This window comes from Bufo bufo, chromosome 3, assembly GCF_905171765.1.
Source record: "Bufo bufo chromosome 3, aBufBuf1.1, whole genome shotgun sequence".
Lineage (NCBI taxonomy): Eukaryota > Metazoa > Chordata > Amphibia > Anura > Bufonidae > Bufo > Bufo bufo.
Genome location: NC_053391.1, coordinates 683,491,777 through 683,507,876, shown reverse-complemented (window position 1 = coordinate 683,507,876; position 16,100 = coordinate 683,491,777). Strand labels below are relative to the sequence as shown.

At 48.0% G+C, this 16,100-nt stretch overlaps 2 protein-coding genes across 2 annotated transcripts in view; both read left to right on the top strand.

The window, feature by feature from the left end:
• LOC120996509 (diacylglycerol O-acyltransferase 2-like) overlaps positions 1–16,100 on the top strand; it is a 320,553-nt gene that overhangs the window by 106,775 nt on the left and 197,678 nt on the right. The gene's annotated exons all lie outside the window — the stretch shown is intronic.
• LOC120996507 (UV radiation resistance-associated gene protein-like) overlaps positions 3,996–16,100 on the top strand; it is a 57,879-nt gene continuing 45,774 nt past the window's right edge. The window contains exons 1-3 of the mRNA XM_040426446.1: positions 3,996–4,267; positions 15,148–15,265; positions 16,029–16,063. Of these exons, the coding sequence (XP_040282380.1) occupies positions 4,136–4,267; positions 15,148–15,265; positions 16,029–16,063 (285 nt within the window). The 5' untranslated portion in view covers positions 3,996–4,135. The remainder of the gene's footprint in view (positions 4,268–15,147; positions 15,266–16,028; positions 16,064–16,100) is intronic.

The window sequence follows — 16,100 nt, the reverse complement described above, 5'->3', positions numbered from 1 at the left end:
TTGTGTGGCACAGTGTAGAGGTATACTGTATATTGTGGGGCACAGTGTAGCGGTATACTGTATATTGTGTGGCACAGTGTAGCGGTATACTGTATATTGTGTGGCACAGTGTAGAGATATACTGTATATTGTGTGGCACAGTGTAGAGATATACTGTATATTGTGTGGCACAGTGTAGAGGTATACTGTATATTGTGGGGCACAGTGTAGAGGTATGCTGTATATTGTGTGGCACAGTGTAGAGGTATACTGTATATTGTGTGGCACAGTGTAGAGGTATACTGTATATTGTGGGGCACAGTGTAGCGGTATACTGTATATTGTGTGGCACAGTGTAGCGGTATACTGTATATTGTGGGGCACAGTGTAGAGGTATACTGTATATTGTGGGGCACAGTGTAGAGGTATACTGTATATTGTGTGGCACAGTGTAGAGATATACTGTATATTGTGTGGCACAGTGTAGAGGTATACTGTATATTGTGTGGCACAGTGTAGAGGTATACTGTATATTGTGGGGCACAGTGTAGAGGTATGCTGTATATTGTGTGGCACAGTGTAGAGGTATACTGTATATTGTGTGGCACAGTGTAGAGGTATACTGTATATTGTGGGGCACAGTGTAGCGGTATACTGTATATTGTGTGGCACAGTGTAGCGGTATACTGTATATTGTGGGGCACAGTGTAGAGGTATACTGTATATTGTGGGGCACAGTGTAGCGGTATACTGTATATTGTGTGGCACAGTGTAGAGATATACTGTATATTGTGTGGCACAGTGTAGAGGTATACTGTATATTGTGTGGCACAGTGTAGAGGTATACTGTATATTTGTGGGGCACAGTGTAGAGGTATGCTGTATATTGTGTGGCACAGTGTAGAGGTATACTGTATATTGTGTGGCACAGTGTAGAGGTATACTGTATATTGTGGGGCACAGTGTAGCGGTATACTGTATATTGTGTGGCACAGTGTAGCGGTATACTGTATATTGTGGGGCACAGTGTAGAGGTATACTGTATATTGTGGGGCACAGTGTAGAGGTATACTGTATATTGTGTGGCACAGTGTAGAGATATACTGTATATTGTGTGGCACAGTGTAGAGGTATACTGTATATTGTGTGGCACAGTGTAGAGGTATACTGTATATTGTGGGGCACAGTGTAGCGGTATACTGTATATTGTGTGGCACAGTGTAGCGGTATACTGTATATTGTGGGGCACAGTGTAGAGGTATACTGTATATTGTGGGGCACAGTGTAGAGGTATACTGTATATTGTGTGGCACAGTGTAGAGATATACTGTATATTGTGTGGCACAGTGTAGAGGTATACTGTATATTGTGTGGCACAGTGTAGCGGTATACTGTATATTGTGGGGCACAGTGTAGAGGTATACTGTATATTGTGGGGCACAGTGTAGAGGTATACTGTATATTGTGTGGCACAGTGTAGAGATATACTGTATATTGTGTGGCACAGTGTAGAGGTATGCTGTATATTGTGTGGCACAGTGTAGAGGTATACTGTATATTGTGGGGCACAGTGTAGAGGTATGCTGTATATTGTGGGGCACAGTGTAGCGGTATACTGTATATTGTGGGGCACAGTGTAGAGGTATACTGTATATTGTGTGGCACAGTGTAGAGATATACTGTATATTGTGTGGCACAGTGTAGAGGTATACTGTATATTGTGTGGCACAGTGTAGAGGTATACTGTATATTGTGGGGCACAGTGTAGAGGTATGCTGTATATTGTGTGGCACAGTGTAGAGGTATACTGTATATTGTGTGGCACAGTGTAGAGGTATACTGTATATTGTGGGGCACAGTGTAGCGGTATACTGTATATTGTGTGGCACAGTGTAGAGGTATACTGTATATTGTGGGGCACAGTGTAGAGGTATACTGTATATTGTGGGGCACAGTGTAGAGGTATACTGTATATTGTGTGGCACAGTGTAGAGGTATACTGTATATTGTGTGGCACAGTGTAGCGGTATACTGTATATTGTGGGGCACAGTGTAGCGGTATACTGTATATTGTGTGGCACAGTGTAGAGGTATACTGTATATTGTGGGGCACAGTGTAGAGGTATACTGTATATTGTGTGGCACAGTGTAGAGCTATACTGTATATTGTGGGGCACAGTGTAGAGGTATACTGTATATTGTGGGGCACAGTGTAGAGGTATACTGTATATTGTGTGGCACAGTGTAGAGGTATACTGTATATTGTGTGGCACAGTGTAGCGGTATACTGTATATTGTGGGGCACAGTGTAGCGGTATACTGTATATTGTGTGGCACAGTGTAGAGGTATACTGTATATTGTGGGGCACAGTGTAGAGGTATACTGTATATTGTGTGGCACAGTGTAGAGATATACTGTATATTGTGTGGCACAGTGTAGAGGTATACTGTATATTGTGTGGCACAGTGTAGAAGTATACTGTATATTGTGTGGCACAGTGTAGAAGTATACTGTATATTGTGTGGCACAGTGTAGAGATATACTGTATATTGTGTGGCACAGTGTAGAGGTATACTGTATATTGTGTGGCACAGTGTAGAAGTATACTGTATATTGTGTGGCACAGTGTAGAAGTATACTGTATATTGTGTGACATACACTGTGTAGGAGTTATACTGTTTATTGTACAGCATAGCACAGAGGTTATATTGTCCGGCATGGTGTAACCTCCATACATTTTATGGACAGTATACAGTAATCCGCCATCTATGCTTTGAATCTGGTTTTATATGTTACTTGGTTTTTGTACATTTACTTGCGTGTGCTAGTTGAGACCTGCTGTGATTGGGTTTTAGTTAGTTATTAAATGGTAACATGACGGTTTTTTGGTTTTGCACATTATTGATGATTGTATTTCCTGACTACTCTTCTAAGGGTGTTGCCTTCCTTTATACTGCAGCTCTCCTCTACCACTCTGCCTGACACTTTTAGCAGTTTAAGCAGTAACTTATGATTTTCTTTTTCTCTCAATAAATCCTGTGTTAAGCATAAAAAGAAAAAATATATAAATATATGGTGAGACGGTGTCAAGTACTCTTCTGATATGATTTCATCGAGCAGTTTTGATGGGGGGGGGGGGGGGTATTTTTTTTTACACTCGCCCTGAAAGAAATTTTACCTAGAAACTGCACTGCCACCTGCTGTTTGTTCTTTGTCCATATTTCTTTGACCTGCTCACTGAGATGGTCGCACATGCTCAGTTACATCCTTCAACTGCCTCCTGAGCAGCAGCAGAAAGGACACTCCCGTTCACTTGGATTAACTTCTTCTGGATGAAAAGACTAATTGGTAAAAGGTGAGGATTTCTGCCATGGGGGTTGATACAAGGGCTGTGTACATGAAGACGTGTGAGGGCTTTACCTGAGTGGGGGTCGCTGAATGGAGCTAGAAAAACCATGAACTGTCAGCAAGTTCACCCTTTGGAGGAGAGGTCTGAGGTACTGCATGTCTCACAGCTCCATTCTGTTATGTATTAGAGCCTAGGACATTGGACGCCTCCATCCCAGACTCACCCTGAGAGGTTTACCATGGGGAGGGGGGGGGGGGGGGATTATTAAAACTGCTGTAAAGGTAGACTGTGTTAGGTGCCCAAAACAACCAATCAGATTCCACCTTTCATTTTCCAAAAGAGCGCTGAAAAATGAAAGGTGGAATCTGATTGGTTGCTACGGACAACTGAGACAGTTTCCCTTTACCATGATGTCCTTCTACCGCTTAAAAGCCACGTGACCTGTGCCATACCAGGTTCCTAATTCCAGTACAGAGACAGCTCCACGTGACGGTTAAGCCGTAATAAGCGGCACCCCGCTCCGAGGAACAGAAACATCCAATCATGGACACGCCCCTCCACTGCTGATTGGCGGTAGGCATAACCAATGAAACCTTTTTTTCTATAGCAATCCGCCTTAGCCAATCAATGGCGCCGTTTTCGTTTTTAGGGGCGGGGCGGTGTGCAGTGTTTGTGTCGGGGCGCGTGGCCGTGCCGAGGGTCGGGAGCGCGCATGTGCAGAGCCCAGGATGGTGGCGCGCCCGAGACCCGGAAGGAAGCGGCGTCATCCAGTCAGTCAGTGAGCGGAGGAGCGGAGCGCCGCCGTCATGAGCCTGCCCGGGCCGGTGAGGGGCAGCGTCAGGGAGGGCATGCCGGTGCTGGCCCCTGTGTCCATCCCTCCTGGGGTGGGAATGGTGGCCGGGCCGCGGTCTCTGCATGTAGAGCTGCACACCCAGCAGGTGAGTCCGTCATTGTCACCGGGCACTGTGGGCGATGCCCCTCCTGTCAGGGGGCATTTGGGGGCGATGCCCCTCCTGTCAGGGGGGCAGTTGGGGGCGATGCCCCTCCTGTCAGGGGGGCAGTTGGGGGCGATGCCCCTCCTGTCAGGGGGGCAGTTGGGGGCGATGCCCCTCCTGTCAGGGGGGCAGTTGGGGACGATGCCCCTCCTGTCAGGGGGGCAGTTGGGGACGATGCCCCTCCTGTCAGGGGGCATTTGGGGGCGATGCCCCTCCTGTCAGGGGGGCAGTTGGGGGCGATGCCCCTCCTGTCAGGGGGGCAGTTGGGGGCGATGCCCCTCCTGTCAGGGGGGCAGTTGGGGACGATGCCCCTCCTGTCAGGGGGGCAGTTGGGGACGATGCCCCTCCTGTCAGGGGGGCAGTTGGGGACGATGCCCCTCCTGTCAGGGGGGCAGTTGGGGACGATGCCCCTCCTGTCAGGGGGGCAGTTGGGGACGATGCCCCTCCTGTCAGGGGGGCAGTTGGGGACGATGCCCCTCCTGTCAGGGGGGCAGTTGGGGACGATGCCCCTCCTGTCAGGGGGGCAGTTGGGGACGATGCCCCTCCTGTCAGGGGGGCAGTTGGGGACGATGCCCCTCCTGTCAGGGGGGCAGTTGGGGGACGATGCCCCTCCTGTCAATTTGCAACTTTCTAATACATTTTCTGTTTAAATTTCTCCCCGCTTTCAAGATCTCTGCTTGCTGTAAGTGAAGCATCCGTTTACGCCATGCAGATGCCACGTCCAGCAGACGCAGGGTTGTTGTAGTAAGGCCTCATGCACACGGCCATGTTTTTCCGCCCTGTGCTCCCATCCGGATGTTTCTGGATCCATGTGGCGTTCCGCAAATTGAAGGACCTGGGAGTAACAAAAATGCGCACTGCACGCGGCGAGTTCGGTATTGTGCGGTCTGAAATACGGACACGGCCGCGTGCATGAATGTAGGGATTGTAAAGGTGAAGATGGGCCTCGTTAGTTTCCGCACACAGCTGAAGAATAGTTACAATGTATCGGTGCAGACAGGCCCTCTCCTCCCGGCCTGATTGCTCTTCACTGATACATTGTGACAAACTCCAGACCTGATGTGTAAGTACAGACTATGGCAGTTTTTCTTTTTAACGTATCCAGATTAACAGAATTTTCTCATTCACTTCCAGCAAGCAGAGATCTTGAAAATGGTCAGGAACTGAAATAAACTGTCTGTTACATAATGAAAGCAACAATGGAGAGAACCTAGTGTACGACCACCATCTTGGGCACCGGCCGTGGTCTGCGGGCCCCTGTGCTTCCCTCTGGTGATGTCTGAGAGTTGTCTGTATCCAGCACATGATGCCAGTCCCTTGCTGTAGGCATTGACCGCGTGGCTCTGCTATGTGCCTGGCACGGCCTGTGACATCACGGGGCAGCTGCTGGGGGGCCTGTTGTGGTGATTATAGCATGTGGGCACCTTGTTGCGGGGGGCCTTGTTGCAGTGCAGATTCTGGCACATGGGCATCTTTTTGCTGTGGGCACCTTGTTGCGGTGCAGCCGCCAGCGTGTGGGGGGTCTTGTTGCGGCGCGGTGCTGCTGACCGCTCTCCTCCTTGTTCCTATCAGCCGAGATACTAACATTACAAGGTAGCAGATGAATAATGGATGAGCCCCCGGTGCGGCACTGCCAGTACTCCTCTGGAGGGGGGGGGGTTGTTATCTCTGTTCAGCTCAATTTCTCTCTGTCACATTAAAGGGGTCCCCCGCTGGTTTGTACACTAGTGACTTTCTAATGCACATAATTATTTTTCATTTTCAAGGTCTCTGCTTGCTGTCATTGAATGCAGAAACTCTAGTTCATAGGCTGAGAATCCCATCCTGTCCTTGTCTCCCCTGCCGTTTGTTACAATGTATCAGTGCAGGGGTGTGTGCTGCTGCTGTGAGGACAGTCCACGTCTGATACGTTGTGGCGACCTGGTCTTCCCTCCCAGGGAGTTTTCTATAGCAGTCCAATAATCCGGGGATATCAGATTCTTGTAAAAATCACCTCTTCGTTTTGCTTTTCCTTTGGACTGCATTCACATCCAGAGCTGCATTTAAAACCTTGCAGCTTTCTGCTGGCATAGCATTTCTATAGCGCCGAGGATGCATTGTGAGGGATTTACAGCCAGCACTGTGGATGCAGCTCTGTGGCTGGAGCAGAAGACGCGACCCCTTCACTGTCTGTGGTTGGCACTTATGTGACCTCCTGCTGTTTATGTGACCGCAGTTTTCTCCTTCTGCTTTTATTTCACTTTTGTATTGGTTAGTTTGTAGAGATGATGCTGAGAGTTGTGTGCCGACCGCATGTCTATGTCCAGAACAATGATGAGGGTGGTAGTAGAGGCAGCACGGGCCCTGGAAGTGAGGGGTCTGCAACCTTCAGCACTCCAGCTGTTGGGAAACTACAAATCCCATTCATTTCTATGAGAGTTCTTAGAGCAGAGCACGTACGCATGCTGGGAGTTGTAGTTTTACACCAGCTGGAGTGCCGGAGGTTGCCTACCCCTGAAGTAGATTTCTAGGCGACGCTTTCTTCTTGCAGCTTCTCCTCCCTTCCAAGTGCGTTTAAAAAAAAAAAATATATATATATATATATATATATATATATATATATATATATATATATATATATATATATATATATATTTTAAATTGCTGTCCAATAATCCGGAACGTCTAGTAATCCACCGCTAATGTTACTAGTGCGTCCAGGTTGTTTTTCCCGCAGGTTGTGGTTTCAGTGTTTTTGAATCTTTTTGTGGGATGTTTCTATGGTAACTGAAGGACAATTATAAGCAATTTATAACTTTATTACTTTTACTGCTAAATCTATGACGTTTATGTAAAGTCTCATTATATCCAGCGTCGACCCCTTTTTCCTTCTGCCGGATGTCAGCTTCTGGGCCAAATCCTGACCGATGATGACCATTCATGTCTGATCAGTGCTTGGAATTTCACCATTTCTGTGGTTATGTTTTTCCACCTGCTTTTGAGGACTTGAGGACTGACCACAGGATCTCTATAGGATTGACCCCCCCCCCCCCAGATGTCAGTGTGTTCTTTGGAGAGTCACTTAAAGGGAACCTGTCGCCAGGAGAATGTGAAGTGATCTTCAGGCAGCGGGTTATAGAGCAGGAGGAGCTGAGCAGCCGGATGGAGAGCTTATAGGAAAGGATTCCGTAAAACTGGTATTTCATTAGTATAAGTTCCTGCTCATTCTGGGCTGTGACGTCCGGGAGGCGGAGCTATCGGTGATTGACAGCCTTCCCGTAGGGCTGTGTATACAGAGAGCTGTCAATCACTGATGGGACCGCCTCCTGGAACGAGCAGGAATTTATAGCCATGAAATACACGTTTTACTGAATCTTTTCCCATAGACTGTATATCAGTCTGCTCAGCTCCTCCTGCTCTATAACCTGCTGCCCGCAGCTAAGACACAGTCTTCAAGGTCCCTTTACACGGGACAATATAGAGCGCAATTGTCGAGAAGGACGCTTTCCTTCCTGGCAATCGCCTGCCTGTCAGTGGAGGTGAGGGCTGCTATTACATGCATCGATCTCCTCCACAGTATGGGGAGCAGTGACCACTAATGCCATCATCTGTCCCCATACACCATCATTATCTGCTGCATACGGCGATTTATGGGACCGCACCAACGGTCTATTACTCAATGAATGAGCGTTTATCAGCGCCTCCAGATAATCATTCCTATGAACTAGGGTTGTTTCAGGTATCGAACTTTCGATACCCAATCGATACTTTTGTCCCGATATCGATGCAATACCGGGATTTGCCTTTTATCGATACTAGGCTGCCCTACTGCACAGCCCAGTATCGGAGAACATGGGGCGAGCTGCTGTCTTCAGCGCCGCCTTCTACAGCTCAGCGCCACCTCCGCAATCCTCCCCGTCCCTCTGCCAGATCCCGCGCCTGCCCACTAGGCTCAGGATTCTTCTTATTAGTCTGGACATGAGCATATGTTTAGGTTAGAGGGGTTAAATCTGATGACAGAATCCCTTTTAAAGGGAACCTGTCACAATGATTTTGCACACAGAGCTGAGGACATGGGCTGCTAGATGGCCGCTAGCTCATCTGCAGTACCCAGGTCCCACAGCTCTCTGCGCTTTTATTGTGTTAAAAAAACGTTTTGAGTGATATGCAAATTACCTGATATGAGTCCTGTAGCCGGAGATGAGTCAAGCGGAAAGGAGCCCAGCACCGCCCCGCGTCCTCCGAATCTCCTCCTTGCCGGCTGACGTCACAGAGCTGGAGCGCCGAAATCTCGCGATGCGCGAGCTGGCGCATGCGTAGTTCGTTCCCTGTGCTGATGCCAGCACAGGGAATAAACATGATGCCGACACTGTGCATGCGCTAGCTCGCGCATCGCGAGATTTCGGCGCTCCAGCTCTGTGACGTCAGCCGGCAAGGAGGAGATTCGGAGGACGCGGGACGGTGCTGGGCTCCTTGACGCTTGACTCATCTCCGGCTACAGGACTCATATCAGGTAATTTGCATATCACTCAAAACGTTTTTTTAACACAATAAAAGCGCAGAGAGCTGTGGGACCTGGGTACTGCAGATGAGCTAGCGGCCATCTAGCAGCCCATGTCCCCAGCTCTGTGCGCAAAATCATGGTGACAGGTTCCCTTTAAGTATAAATCGCCCCCTTTCCCAATTTTACATATAAAATATATAAACAATAAATAAATAAACATATCACATATTGCCACGTCCGAAAAGTCCAAACTATTAAAATATTTAAAAAATTCTCCTATGCGGTGAGCGCCGTAACAGAAAAAAAAAAACGCGCGATTCGCCTTTTTTTTTTTTTTTTTGTCACCTTGTCCCCCTAAAAAAAAAAAGGATAGGACTGTTCGATTATGGACCTGACGTTCTATAAAATGCGGAATGCACGCAACTTTTTGGGGCATTTAAATTTTTTTTCCATGGTATTGAGTATCGCAATAATTTTTTTATGGTATCGAAACCGATTTCAAAATTTTGGTATCGAAACAACCCTACTATGAACACTTGTTAGCGATCCTCTGTGTCAAGTGGCCTTTAGTTCTCACTTTTGATTTGACTTGTGACTGGAGATGAGCGAAGCGACTTGGGAGGCTACATCCGAAGTTGCTTCGCTAAAAAAGGATTACAGTGACTGCTCCAGCAGTCTGGGTCCCCGCGGGGGGGGGGGGGGAGCAGTCTGGGTCCCCGTGGGGGGGGGGTCGGGAGGAGTCTGGGTCCCCGTATGGTCAAAAGTGAGAACTAAGCGGCTCGCTAAATAAAACATTGAAATTTTGGGTCCATGGCCAGAAAACCCCCTGGATCTCATTCCCATAGAGAACCCGTGGTCAGTCCTTAAAGAGAGCGGACAAACAAAACACGGAAATTGTGATAAACTCCTAGCACTGATTAGGTAAGACTGGGCTGTCATCAGTCAGCATTTGGCCCAGAAGCTGACATCCAGCATGGCAGGGCGAACTGCAAAAGTCAAAGAAGGGTCGTCACTGGAAATATTGAGATCTTACATAAACTTGAGGGATTTCTCAAGAAAAGTTAAAACACTTGTGTTAATGCTTATAATGGTCCTTCAGTTACCATAGAAACAACGGACAAAAAGATCCAAAAACGCTTCAAACTGCGTGAAAACCAAAATCTCTGTCAGTTTCAGGACTTTTGGCCACGAATGTCTTCCCAGGTGGAAACTGCATTATTCCCTGTGCACTTGTTGACTTTCATATCATTCCTCCAGCGCTGGTATTTCCTAACATTTTCAGGTTCTGCGTCATTGGGGCATTGTCTGTCCTCTGAAAAGCTGAGCTCGGCCAATAGTAAGTGCCAGGAATAATGAACTGCTGCGTACCGGACAGCGGGGTGTGCTCCACAGTGCAGGATTACAGTGACTCCACCAGCAGAATAGTGAGTGCAGCTCTGGAGTATAATACAGGATGTAACTCAGGATCAGTACAGGATAAGTAATGTAATGTATGTACACAGTGACTGCACCAGCAGAATAGTGAGTGCAGCTCTGGAGTATAATACAAGATGTAACTCAGGATCAGTACAGGATAAGTAATGTAATGTATGTACACAGTGACTGCACCAGCAGAATAGTGAGTGCAGCTCTGGAGTATAATACAGGATGTAACTCAGGATCAGTACAGGATAAGTAATGTAATGTATGTACACAGTGACTGCACCAGCAGAATAGTGAGTGCAGCTCTGGAGTATAATACAAGATGTAACTCAGGATCAGTACAGGATAAGTAATGTATGTACACAGTGACTGCACCAGCAGAATAGTGAGTGCAGCTCTGGAGTATAATACAAGATGTAACTCAGGATCAGTACAGGATAAGTAATGTATGTACATAGTGACTCCACCAGCAGAATAGTGAGTGCAGCTCTGGAGTATAATACAGGATGTAACTCAGGATCAGTACAGGATAAGTAATGTAATGTATGTACACAGTGACTGCACCAGCAGAATAGTGAGTGCAGCTCTGGAGTATAATACAAGATGTAACTCAGGATCAGTACAGTATAAGTAATGTAATGTATGTACACAGTGACTGCACCAGCAGAATAGTGAGTGCAGCTCTGGAGTATAATACAGGATGTAACTCAGGATCAGTAATGTATGTACACAGTGACTGCACCAGCAGAATAGTGAGTGCAGTTCTGGAGTATAATACAGGATGTAACTCAGGATCAGTACAGGATAAGTAATGTAATGACTGCACCAGCAGAATAGTGAGTGCAGCTCTGGAGTATAATACAGGATGTAACTCAGGATCAGTACAGGATAAGTAATGTATGTACACAGTGACTCCACCAGCAGAATAGTGAGTGCAGCTCTGGAGTATAATACAGGATGTAACTCAGGATCAGTACAGGATAATGTAAAGTGTGTGTACAAGGACTTAACTGTTAATGATGGATAATTCTATATGTAAAGTGTGAAATGATGTTCTAAACTACGGTAAATACCGTCTAAACAGCTTTTCTACACACAGCTGAAAGATTGTTTCAATGTATTAGACTAGATAAATGAGTAGAGAAAGCATTGTGGTGCTTTTGGGGATTTTTACCAGATGAGTTCTGCATCTTTTATTATTTTAATCCTCTTCCCGCTTTTGGGGGAAAAAAACTTGAACTGGTCTTGGAAAACCCCTTTTTAATGAAAAATTTCTGCCCCCCCCCCCCCCCCTTCCTCCCCATGTGCTGCTTCCCCTGTCCTCGGGTAGACCTCCTTCTAGAAGGTCCCGGTGTCTGTTTGGAGAGGGGTCAGGAAAGTTCTGCCATCAGAAAACACTAACGGGGGACGCAGTCCTGTGCTGAGCATGCACATTCCCCGGTTGTCTGCAGGCCGGATATAAAGGTCACTGGACCTGCATGCCTGTAATAACATACTATCTGTTGCTCCCTGTTATCTGCCATTTCAGGATGGGGATCAGCCGACTGCTGAGCTGGGACCCGGGGGATACAGATAGCCCAGAACCGAGACCTTAACATCACCTATGATAATGAAGGCGAGAAGCCCCCCACGTCCTTCTGGTCATCACAGGCTGTTTGAGCCGCCATGGACCGTCACAGCGAGGAAATGGGGCTAGGAGAGGGGCTTATTCCCTGTCATTCATAAATCGTTCCCAGACTGTGGTACTTGTATCCCAAGGGTTAAACACCATGGGGGTCATTTATTAACCACTCGGTGCCAGTTTTTGGCATAAGTCACAAGATCCCTTTACTGACTTTTTAAACAAAAATTATTAGGGAGTGGTGGGGCCGGTCCCGAAGCATAGCCCCTGGCAAATTTACTAACATTCGCACCCGGAAATGGGCATGACAACTACTCCCATCAGAAGCTGTAGCGGTTTTCACTCCAGGCGCACGGAACTACTGGAGGAAGCGCCTAATTTATCGAAGAGCGGCATAAAAATCTGGCCTTTGATTAACGGCTCCCAATGTCGTCATTTTCCGGGGTACTGACGCAGTTCACAGGCAGCCCAGTTATGGTCACAACCTTGGGCGATTTAAGTCGGGGACCCCACTGACGAACAGGAGATGGGTGACGCAGCGACACTGTGGTTGTAATTCATAAAAAGGGAAAAAGTGGCGCACAAGTTACGTGACAAGTCCGTGTCTCCCAGCTTTGAAAGGGTTTTCCATGATTTTAAAATTGATGACCTATCCTCAGGATAGGTCATCAATATTAGATTGGCGGGTGTCCAACACCCAGCACCAGAGGTGCTCCTAGCCTTTCTGCTGCCTAAGGCGAAAACTGAAACTGCGCCCCCCCCCCCCCCCCATGACAATTTCTTAACCTAACCCCTTTGCCACAATGAAAGCGCTCATTGCCCATGGCCCTTCCGCTACCCCCCCCCCCCTCTCCCCGGTGCTGCCTGAGGCCTCATTGCTGGTGCACCCCTGCCCAGGACCCCCGCCGATCGCTCCATGCGAGCGCAGCCTTCTCTTCATTGTTTACTTGCTCGCTATTGACACCTCAACGTGAGTAGGTGTAACTACAAGAAGCCGCCCCGTTCACTTCTATAGGAGGGCTCAGTCCTATACCCATCAATCCTACAGAGCCGTCCCATAGAAGTGAATGGGAGGCTTCTTGTATTACACTGCTCACCGCTGCGATGTCGGCGGCCAGCAGGTAAACGATGGAGAGAAGGCAGCGCCTGCTGAGGATGGGTCATCAATATAAAATTCCCGGAAAACCCCTTTAAGTTTAGCCGACATTTGGCGCCCTCAATTATCAGACTGTACCACTGACTACAGGGGGTGAAGAGCCGCTACAATGTAGAGACCGGAGTGTACCACTGACTACAGGGGGTGTAGAGCCGCTACAATGTAGAGACCGGACTGTACCACTGACTACAGGGGGTGTAGAGCCGCTACAATGTAGAGACCGGACTGTACCACTGACTACAGCGGGTGTAGAGCCGCTACAATGTAGAGACCGGAGTGTACCACTGACTACAGGGGGTGTAGAGCCGCTACAATGTAGAGACCGGACTGTACCACTGACTACAGGGGGTGTAAAGCCGCTACAATGTAGAGACCGGAGTGTACCACTGACTACAGGGGGTGTAGAGCCGCTACAATGTAGAGACCGCACTGTACCACTGACTACAGGGGGTGTAGAGCCGCTACAATGTAGAGACCGGACTGTACCACTGACTACAGGGGGTGTAGAGCCGCTACAATGTAGAGACCGGACTGTACCACTGACTACAGGGGGTGTAGAGCCGCTACAATGTAGAGACCGCACTGTACCACTGACTACAGGGGGTGTAGAGCCGCTACAATGTAGAGACCGGACTGTACCACTGACTACAGGGGGTGTAGAGCTGAGATGACTTGTTCCCTGTGGATTGTGCTCCTGTAATCTCTGTAACGAGCGGCTCTAACATACATCACGCGGTAGGAACGTTCCCCGAGTCACATGTTGCCGCTTATTACACTCATTGATGCAGAAAGGCCTCTGGGAATGTGGGTGATACTGATGGCACATGATCCGTACATGTGACGGGCCCCGGGGCCCTGTATCCTGTACATGTTCAGCCTATGTCACCACAGATCACATTGTGCGGGGATGAAGCAGAATCACTGACTGCTCTGTTGTAGGGACACTGCAGGAGCCGCACAGATTAGTCACTCTCTGATTTCGGCCTGGTGATCAGGTGATGCTGCCGCGCGTAATAGTTACATAATGGGGAGTAGAGGAAAACTTGCTTAAAGGGCATCTGTCAGCAGTTTTGTACCTATGACACTGGCTGACCTGTTACATGTGCGCTTGGCAGCGGAAGGCATCTGTGTTGATCCCATGTTCATATGTGCCCGCTTTGCTGTGATTATTATATATATATTTTTATATATATGCAAATGAGCCTCTAGGAGCAACGGGGGCGTTGCTGTTACACCTGGAGACTCTGCTCTATCTGCTGCCCCTGTACTTTGATTGGCAGGATCGGGTGTGATGATGATTTCACTGCCTGGTCCTGTCAAAGTGCAGAGAGAGAGCAGAGCCTGTAGGTGTAATGGTAACGCCCCCGTTGCTCCTAGAGTCTCATTTGCATATAATAAATTATCATTTCTCATAGCAATGTGGTCACATATGACGGATGCCTTTTAAACCAGAAAATACCCCTTTAAGACCCCCCTGCTCATTGGCTGCAGTTCCTTGTGTGGCGGGTGGTCAGGCCTCCACTTTACAAGCGAGATACAGCACTAAATTGGCGCTAAGCCCCCCTCATTCTCATGAGCAGTGGGCATCCCGGACGTTAGACTCCCAGGGTCCCAGCAATACTTTGTGAGATCAGAAAACCCCTTTAATGAGGGAAAGGATTTTTGTGGTTGATCACCTGGGGCATGATGGGATATGTGCCATTTGTCTGCTCGCTGTCCTGAACAGGCTTATTCATTATTTATTTATTTTTTCTCGATTCATGAATAGAATGCTAGAAGTAAAGTGATAACTGACACTTGTACTGGGAGAACCATGAAGCAGTGATATTACTTTAGCTGAATCCTCGTCTGTGGGAAGCAGGGTGACCAGTGGCTGTCAGTCACCATCTGCTCCTGTGCCCCCACGACAACACTCCCTGGCCTGTGGTTTTGATTTGCTTTGTTATAGGGAAGTTGTCAGGGTCCACATTCTCCTCCACATCAGTGACTGCATACCTACCTGTGACCGTCATGCTGAGGTATGTAGGTCGGTGACCACTGCCAGGAAGTGTTGTCAGGGGGATTCTCGTCCCTGCCCTGTCACATGACGTTTCGTTCCGTTGCCATCTACTCACTGCCTTTTTGTTTTAATCGTCTTTTAGCGGCGCCTTCGCCACCTGCGCAGCATCGCAGCGCGGAACATCGTCAGCAAGAACGGATGCCGCCTGCTGGACACCTACTTCACACTTCACCTGCTCCAGGGGGAGAAAGTTTACAAAGGTGGGTTAGTCAACGTAAGTCTCATTACAAACACGACCGCGTCTAGAATGGGGCATAAAATGCACCGAATGGGTCAAGTTTTAGACCTCGAAAGGCTCCAAAAACGATATTCCAGTGATGGTCTAAAATGCAACAGGTTACGCAAAAGAAAATGTTTGCACAAAGTTCTGAGGTTCTGGGTTCACGTCATGTTTTTCCCATCCGTTTTATTTACATAAAAAACATATACGTTAAATGGACGCCTCAGACTGATGTCGTACAGCGGCATCCGGTCACCATAGAGCCCCATTGTAAAAGAAATGCAGGATACAAGAACGTGGTGGGCTGTGTTTTAGTATCCTTTTTTTTAAAAAAAAATATATATTTTTTTTCTTCTAATGTGTACGTCAATTAGAGGAATAAAATGTGATGTGAACCCCCCCCTAAGCCGACCAGTTGGCGGTATGGAGTTAGACCAAAGCGTCCAGCTATGCACCAGGTTTATCATCCCGTCTGGCGCTTCTCTAGACTACGCAATGATGTAACTCTTCACTGAAGGCAAGCAGAGGTGGTGACTGAGCACAGTGCAGAGCTGGATCAGCTATGGGGGGGTGTGCGATCCTGGTTTCGGGACCCCCTAGGTCAGGGGTTAGCCTCCTCCTGCACACTCAGGTGTATTTCGGAGGACTGCTCGCCCCTCTGTGCTCCTCGCTGATCTGCAGGATATTATATCCTATGTGACGAGTTCCTCCTCTGATCACTTCTTTCTTTTTGCTCCATGCAGAGTTCTACAGGAGTGAGGTGGTGAAGGACTCCCTGGTAAGCAGCGCCGGCGTGTCAACCGTACTCCTAAATG